Raw genomic sequence first — 9,295 nt, forward strand, 5'->3', positions numbered from 1 at the left:
TGAGGAAGAAACTAAGAGGAATAGAGGGAGGGAGAATGAGAAGAGAGAAAGAAACACTCAATGAGAGGATAAACAAAGAGTGTGAGACGGGAAGGACAAGAAAGGGAGACAGCAACAGTGTGGTGGATAGAAACAGAGACTAATGCACAGTTACTGAGAGATTGAAAGAGACAGCAATTCAGGGAGAGATATCAATAGAGTGATGGAGGCAGAGACTGACGGGCAGGATGTGGTCAAGAAGGCATATGGTGTATTGGCCTTCATTAATCGAGGGATTGAGTTTAGGAATCGGGAGGTAATGCTGCAACTTTATAAGACCCTTGTCAGGCCTCACTTGGAGTACTGTGCGCAGTTCTGGTCGCCTCACTATCGGAAGGACGTAGAAGCTATTGAAAGGGTACAGAGGAGATTTACAAGGATGTTGCCTGGATTGGGAGGCATGCCTTATGAAGTTAGGTTGAGGGAGCTGGGTCTCTTTTCCCTGGAGAGACGAAGGTTGAGAGGCGACCTGATAGAAGTTTATAAAATGTTGAGAGGAACAGATAGGGTGGATTCTCAGAGGCTATTTCCCTGGGTTGAAATGGTCGCTACGAGAGGACACAGATTTAAAGTGCGGGGAGGAAAGTACGGAAGTGATGTTAGGGGTAAGTTTTTCACTCAGAGGGCGGTGAGTGAATGGAATCGGCTGCCGTCAGTGGTGGTGGAGGCGAACTCGCTGGGGTCTTTTAAAAGACTTCTGGATGAGTATATGGGGTTTAATGGGATTGGGGGTTATAGATAGGTCTATAGATTGGTAGGTGTTGATGTGATCGGCGCAACTCGTGGGCCGAAGGGCCTGTTTGTGATGTAGAGTTCTATGTTCTATGTTCGATATCAAGTGAGAAAGACAAGCTGAAAGAGAGACTGAGGGATAAATATTGAGAGAGAGAGAGAGACAAACAGCAACTGAGGGAGAGATATAAGAACATAAGAAATAGGAGCAGGAGTAAGGCCAGCCATCCCTTCGAGCCTGCCCCGCCATTCAATAAGATCATGGCTGATCTGAAGTGGATCAGTTCCACTTTCCTGCTTTCTCCCCATAACCCTTAATTCCCCTGTCTATCAGAAACCTATCTACCCATAACTTAAATATATTTAGCGAGGCAGCCTCCACCACTTCAACGGGTGGAGAATTCCAGAGATTCACCACCCTTTGAGTGAAGAAGTTCCTCCTCAACTCCGTTCTAAACTGCCCACCGCTTATCTTGAGGCTGTGCCCTTTAGTCCTGCTATCCTTTCTAAGCGGGAAGAATCTCTCTATCTCGACCCTATATATAGATATCAAGAGAGTGAGGGACAGAGTCTGAGGGACAGAGATTGAGGGAGGGAGAGAGAAGAAGAGGAAGTGAAAGGTGCTGACGTGGTTTCTCTGGGTCAGACCATTTACAAACTGAGGAACAGGCAGTGAGACTCTCACAGGCTGCAGCTTTATAAAGCAGAGCCCAGTGAAGGGAGAGTTTATCAGTAACCAGGCACAGGGAGAGGAGCACACACCATGATTTCAGCCATCCAGCTGCTCTGGCCTCTGGCATTCTGCATCGCAGGTACAAATCTCTCTCCTTCCACCTTGAATATTTCCCTGCTCTCCATTTCAATCCAATTCTCCTGACTTGTGATTGAAGGGAAAATGCTGAAAGGAGAGGAACAGTCAGTGTCTCCAACGATATCTCATTGTACAGCCTCTTTCTGTGACAGTTCTTACTTCACTCTGTTTCTCTATTACCCCTCAGGTATCAATGGAGACATCAGCGTGACCCAGACTCCCCCGGTGCTGTCAATGAGCCTGGGCCAGACCGCCACCATCACCTGTACGACCAGTCAATCTGTTAGCGATTACATGAGTTGGTACCAACAGCGAGAAGGACAGAAACCGGCTCTGCTGATCTACTATGCAACATCTCGATTCACAGGAGTATCCGACCGATTCACCGGCAGTGGATCTGGGACAAGATTCACCCTGACAATCAGCAATGTTCAGAATGAGGATGTCGCTGATTATTACTGTCAGCAAGCTGATAGCAGCTACTCTCAACACAGTGATACAGAGCCTTACAAAAACCCCAATACACACAGCACCACCTCCTGTACTGACACATCCCACAGTTTTATATAATATATAATAATGGACACACAGCACCACCTCCTGTACTGACACATCCCACAGTTTTATATAATATATAATAATGGACACACAGCACCACCTCCTGTACTGACACATCCCACAGTTTTATATAATATATAATAATGGACACACAGTCCCACCTCCTGTACTGACACATCCCACAGTTTTATATAATATTTAATGAACACAAGAAAGGAAACTGAACAAATTATTTGCACTGTCCACTACACACTCCAGTCCCTGTGGTGTCCACTGCTCGCTGAAGGCCTCGAGTTTCCCTCTTACTCTCCATGTCCACATATGAAGAGCAGCTGAAAGATTTATCATCTCAAATTAGAATTCTCAACTCTCCCAACAAAACACAGAGATATTGAGAGAAACAGAGAGAGAAAGAGTGAGAGAGAAAGAGTGAGAGAGAAAGAGTGAGAGAAAAAGATGAGTGAGAGAGTGAGTGAGTCAGAGACAGGTTTTTGTACAGCTCCTCCACTGGAAGCTGTCAGTGTGCTTTAAGTTCGGTAAAGGAACCAAACTCAGACTGAGTAAGTAAAGCCCAATCCTCCGTTATTAACCCTTTCAATGCTGAAACTTTCTCAAACACAAATACTGAAGAGTTGAAGGTGTTAGTGAGGAAGCTGCAGTCAATGAAATGGTAGATTGAAGAACACTGTGTAGAACAGGGAGTCCAGCTGTATTTCTTTCCTTCCATTTCCCCCTTTAAGCAGCAAGATATAAGTAAGCAGCTTTTACCCACCGTGTGGAGGAGATCTGGACGTTTGCAGACTGTGTTCACATTCCTGCAGCATGGACTGAAATCACTCTCTAGACTCCTGTCAGTCTCAGTGTGACACACACAGGCAGAGTTTGATGTGAAGTTGAACTCTCTGTCTCACTCTCTGATATAACTGATCACAGCAGCAGCACAGTCAGACACCGAGGTGCCACCTGCCCCAGCTTTCACTCTGCTCTCTCCACTCCCTGCTTATCTCTTGCTGAAGTTCTGATGACAAACAGCCACAGCAGGGCTCACAATCCAGTGGCTTCAGTGTTCCAGGCTTTTGGGGAGACTCTCTGTTACTTTCTCTTTGGAATGAGTTCCTTCCGACATTTATCCCAGATCCAACATTACTGAAAATGCTGATTGTTCTCATTGCTGTGTGTGGGATCTTGCTGTGTACATGTTGTGACCAGTCCTCAGACAGGCTCCCTCATTTGTTAACTTCTTGAACCGGATCCCAATTTTGTTTTCCTCTGGGTGAGGAGTAATCAGCTGGAATCCCGCCCCCGATTGGTCACTTCAGGGTTCATTTAAAATGGATCCCTTCACCCGTGGAAACCTTACACAGTCCATGTAGTTTTTTATTAGCCATTGAATCCCTACAGTGCAGGAGGAGGCTATTCAGTCCATTGACAGAATTACAAGGGACAGAGATAGGGTAGATATGAGGAAACTCTTCCCCTTAATCACAGAGGCAGCAGATTTTGAGAGACGTGAGGGAAATCTTTTCACCCGATTCTCCAAAAGATCTTCTTACCCAGGCTCCCTGTAACCCTGCGCATTTACCATTGCTAACCCACCTAAAGAACACACTCGGGGTAATTTAGCATGGCCAATCCATCTAACCTGCAGACCTTTGGAATGGGGGAGGAAACTGGAGCACCCCAAAAAATGTCTCAACTCACATTCTGTCACCCCAGCACCAGTACACACAGCTCAGGGATACAGTTGGAATTTTAACCCATTTCCCTGTTGTTTCCTGAAATGTAACAAACAAACATGTCTTTCACCCAGAGTCAGTTTACTTTGAACTCAGACCATTTCCACATTCTGGGATATAACTCAACAGGAGATGGGTTTTGGATTCTGCTGAGATGTGACAATCAGTCTCCATTGTCTCCATAACCACAGGAGATTAAAGTTTCTATTTTCTGTTTGAAGAAGTCCCTGACACCTTTCAGGTGTGATATTCCATCTTCTCTCGGGTCTGGTCAGCAAATATAATCCACATCGGAATTTTCCAGAAGTTGGTCACTTTACATTCTCGGCCATCTTGGTTCAGTCAGCGTGTCATAGACATTTACAGCACAGAAAGAGGCCCTTCAGCCCATCCTGTCTCTGCTGGCCATCAAACTCCTAACGATTCTAAACCCATTTTCCAACACTTGATCCGTAGCCTTGTGTGCTTTGGAATTTCAAATGCTCATCTAAATACTTCTTAAATGGTGTGAGGGTTCCTGCCTCCACCACCCTTTCAGGGAGTGAGTTCCAGATTCCCAACACCCTCTGGGTGAAAAGGTTTTTCCTCCAATCCCTCAAAATCTTCTGTTTCTGAAATTAAATCTGTGCTCCCTGGTTTTTGAATCTACTGCTAAAAGGAGAAAAGTTCCTTCGTATCTGCTCTATGTCTTCATAATTCTGACCTGCTGCAGTTATTCAGGGCTTTGGTGAGGCAGCACTGGGTATATTGTGCACAGTTTTGGTCTCCCTATCTCAGGAAGGATATTTTTGTTCTAGAGGGAGTGCAGAGAAGGTATCCCAGACTGATTCCTGTTATAACGGGACAGATGTATGAGGAGAGATTGAGTTGGTTAAGACTTATATTCATTGGAGTTCAGAGGAATGAGGAAACAACTCATGGAGATTTATAAAATTCCAACAGGTTAGGGGGAATAGTGAGGTAAATACATGGGGTTATGGGGAAAGAGTTGATGCAGACTCGATAGGCCGATCCAGGAAGCATGTTCCCAATGCTGGGAGTGTCCGGTTTGAGGCATCATAGTCTGAGAATATGGGGTAAACCTTTTAGGATTGAGGTCAGGAGAAATTCCTTCACCCAGTGAGGGGTAAACCTGTGGAATTCACTCTCACAGAAAGCAGTTGAAGCCAAAATATTGTACGTTTTCAAGAAGGAGTTCGATTTAGCTCTTGGGGTGAATCGGATGAAAGAATTTGTTGGGGAAGGCAGGATCTGACTACTGATTGGATGATCAGCCATGATCATGATGAAGAGTGGAACAGGCTCAAAGGGCCAAATGGCCTATTCCTGTTCCTATTTCCTGTGATTCTATGCAGACCAGCATTTATCACCCATCCCTAATTGCCCTGGTGAAGATGGTGCTGAGGTGGTGGAATAAGTTCTACTCCAATGAGTATCGGCCCAACTTGCTCAAGCTTTCCTCATAAGACAATCCCTTACTCGGTGGAATCAGCCTAGTGAACCATCTCTGAACTCTTTCCAATTCTCCTATATCTTTCCTTAAGTAAGGAGACCCTAAGTGTCCACAATATTCTAAGTGTGATTTTCCCAATGTGCTGTAGCAAAACATCCCTCCTTTTATACTCATCCTCATTGGAATGAAGAGCAACATTCCATTCGTCTTCCTAATTTTTTTCTGTTCCTGGATGCAAAGGCACCCAGATCACTCGATACAATCTCTCCAGTTAACCAGTATTCTGCTCTATCCTCCTGCCAAAGTGGACAACCTCACATTTTCCCACATTATCCTCCATCTGTCAATGTTTTCCCACTCACTGAACCTATCTCTATTCCTTTTCAGACTCTCTATCCTCCTCACAACTTGCATTTCTACTTTTCATTTTATCATCAGCAAGTTTAGCGACAATCCTCTCATTCCCTTCATCCAGCTCATTAATATAGACTGTACAGTTAAATCCCAACCATCGTCCTTTGTGCCGGGTATAACTCCAACCAGCGGAGAGTTTTCCCCGAATTCCCATTGGCTCCAGTTATGCGAGGGCTCCTTGATGCCACATTTGCTCAAATGCTGCATTGATGTTAAGGGCAGTCTCTCTCACCTCACCTCTGGAGTTCAGCTCTTTTCTCTATGTTTGAACCAAGGCTGTAATGAGGTCAGGAGCTGAGTGATCCTGGAGAAACACAAACTGAGGGTCAGTGAGCAGATTATTGCTGAGTAAGTGCTGCTTGGTATCACTTTGGATATGTTCAGATCACATTGCTGATGATCGAGAGTAGACTGATGGGGTGGTTATTGTGCGGATGGATTTGTCCTGTTTTTGTGTACAGTTCATAACCGGGTAATTTATCACAATGTTGGGTTGATGCCAGTGTTGTAGATGTACTGGAACAGCTTGGCTAGGGACACGGGAAGTTCTGGAGCACAAGTCTTCAGGACCTCCGGAGGAGGTCGAGATGGACCATCCACTCGGAACTTCTGGCTGAAGATTGCTGCAAATGCTTCAGCCTTATCTTTTGTACTGATGTGCTGGGTTCCCCCATCATTGAGGATGGGGATATTTGTGGTGCCTCCTCCTCCAGTGAGTTGTTTAATTGTCCACCACCATTCACGGCTGGATGTGACAGGACTGCAGAGCTTTGATCTGATCCATTGGTTGTGGGATGGTTTAACTCTGTCTATCACTTGCTGCTTCTGCTGTTTGGCACACAGTCTCTGTGTTGTATCTTCACCAGGTTAACACCTCATTTTTCAGTCTGTCTGTTGTTGCTCCTGCCATGTCCTCCTGCACTCTTCATTGAACTGAAAGCAGCAGAGAATCCACAGAAACAGACTGATGTTTGTCTGATGTGTCTGTGTGTTTATTAGTTGTGACTGAGCAGATAGCAAGAGTTTCAGCAGCAACAAAGATGTTTCTCTAGTTCACCTCCCACTTTCCTCATCCACTTCCAAAATCCTTACGGGGAAAGGGCCAGCACCTGTCACATCCCCCCTCTAAACAACAGGCCTCCCATCTTTCAGATGAGACAATCTGATATCTGCCCTCTCAGGGGGTGTAAAAGATCCCATGGTACTATTGGAAGAGCAGGGGAGTTCACCCCGATGAATTGGTCAATATTCATCCCTCAATCAACATCACTACAAATCTGCTTATCTGTTCTTTCTCCGTCTACTCCCCAGGATCCTGCTGTGCACAATGAGCTGTAAAACACATTGGGACATTCTGAGGTGCTGACAGGTGCTATAGAAATGTAATTCTGTCTTTGAGGTTGGAGATTCCTGATCCTGACTCTCACCCATTCTCCACACACTCGCACCCTCCAGAGTTCATGGGGTCATTAGGAGCAGTGACCCCGTCTGACCCCTGAACACTGAGACTAATTCTAGCCTCACCCTTGACCTCAGCCCAGTGCTGGGCAGTAAGGTCTGAAATGAAATCTAGAAGCTTCTACACCAGCCAATGGGAATCCTGTGTGAAGTGTGTTGATCCAAGTCTCCTCCAATGTTCTGGGATAAAGTTCTCCTGATCTGTGTGTGATCTGAGGTTTGTTGATGCTCAACCTGTTTCCCCCAGACAGACTGAGCAATAGTTCCAGCTTCCTGACTGGTTAACACTCTGTTAAAGGGACACTGTGTCTTTAAATACTCTCACTATTAACCATTTCAGTGCTGAATTTGTAGTAACCTTCTTTACAAATGTTTCAGTAACATTGTAAAATGATTTAACCAGCTACAAATCAAACCTTTACACTCAGACACTGAACTAATTTGAAATTGAATGTGCCACTTTCCCTTGGATTCCATCAGCTTTTAATTTTAAAAAGCATTATCCATCCTCCAGTCCACCCACACCACATCTGCAGCCACAGAGGATTGGAAAATGGTCAGAGTCTCTGCTATTTCTTCCCTTGCTTCACTTCGCATCCTGGGATACATTTCACCCGGGCCTGGGAATTTCTCCATTTTAAAAGATGATAAACACATTAATATCTCCTCGCTCACTATCATTATCCCATTAATTATTTCACAATCCCTCCCCTCCTGAACTACAATGTCAACTTTGTCCCTCCCACTTGTGATATTTAATATAAATTATTCATTAAGAACCACCTATATGTCTTCTCTCTCCACACACAAGTTACCGTTTTGCTCTCGAATTCGCCCTATTTAATCATTAGTTATTCTCTTTGCAATGTCCCACGCTATTGCTTGATGAACAGATATGTCCTGAACTCTGTCTCCAGCTCGAATATCCTCCCACTGCTCTGACTCTGATTTACCTTCAAATTGCTGTTTCCGGTTCATTTTAGCAAATTCCAGTTTGGTGAAATTGGCCTTTTCCCAATTTAAAATGTTTACTCTTGATCGATCTTTCCCCTTTTCCATAGCTACTCTAAATCTATTATGATCATTATTACCCAAATGCTCTCTCACTGATACACCTTCCACATGCCCAATTTCATTCTCTAAAACTGCTAAAACTGCCCCTTCTCTTGTTGGGATTGTTCCGTACTGGTTAAAAAAGTTCCCCCGGAATTGATTTTCAGAATTCTGCAACGTTTTAAATATTGACACTGATTTGATCCCATTTAGTATTCGGGATGTTGAAAGCCTGAAAATGGCAGTGATTAAAATTCCTTCTCTTCTCTTTCAGCCCGTGAGAATTCACAACCCACGCTGACCCTGCTGCCCCCCTCACCAGAGGAGGTCAAGACCAAGGGCACTGCCACCCTGGTGTGCCTTGCCGATCACTTCTATCCGGATGAGGTGGAGGTGAAGTGGAAGAAAGATGGTGCAGCCATTTCCAACGGGGTTCAGACCAGCAACTACCTGCGAGCTTCGGACAACACCTACAGCGTCAGCAGCCTGCTGACCCTCTCTGGCTCCGACTGGGAGTCCAACGCTCGCTTCTCCTGTGCCCTCACCCACGTGAGCCTCTCCTCTCCCCTCAGCAAGAGTGTCAGGAGTTCAGAATGTGCCTAGAGTGTTAGAGACAGTCCACAGAGGAGACACAACTTGGAATAGAACAGGGGTGAGCTGGGAGGGCAAAGGTCACAGTCAGCATTGAATTACAACTCTCTTCCTTCCTGGGACTGAGTCTGAGACACTTCTGAGGGTCAGGGGTTAAAGAATATTGTTGGGATATTGTAGAGGGAGCTTTACTCTGTATTAACCCCATGCTTTTCTTTAACTGGGAGTGTTTGATGGGGACAGTGTGGATTTGTGATAACAAGTAAAACCTCTCGAAGATGCTGAAGACTGTCAGCTGTACAGAAATAATGTGACCCTCTGAAGTATCTGCTTCAGTAAACCAGACCTCCTTCCTGCTCACCCTGCAGTTACAATTGAAGCTTTAGTCACTGTTTAAAGGGACAGGATTCTCATGTTATTGAGAAAATCCCCACAAGTGTTTTAATAAAC

At 45.1% G+C, this 9,295-nt stretch overlaps 1 gene segment (V, D, J or C); it reads left to right on the forward strand.

Annotated features, from left to right (window-relative positions):
• The first annotated feature begins 1,530 nt into the window (after positions 1–1,530).
• Positions 1,531–8,857, forward strand: LOC145348452 (Ig kappa chain V region Mem5-like). The segment is given in 4 exon segments: positions 1,531–1,583; positions 1,770–2,075; positions 2,662–2,700; positions 8,529–8,857. Coding segments are annotated over 4 exon segments (723 nt in total).
• Positions 8,858–9,295: the final 438 nt, after the last annotated feature.

This window comes from Carcharhinus amblyrhynchos, chromosome 9 (assembly GCF_965287045.1).
Source record: "Carcharhinus amblyrhynchos chromosome 9, sCarAmb.v2.hapA, whole genome shotgun sequence".
Classification (NCBI taxonomy): Eukaryota; Metazoa; Chordata; class Chondrichthyes; order Carcharhiniformes; family Carcharhinidae; genus Carcharhinus; species Carcharhinus amblyrhynchos.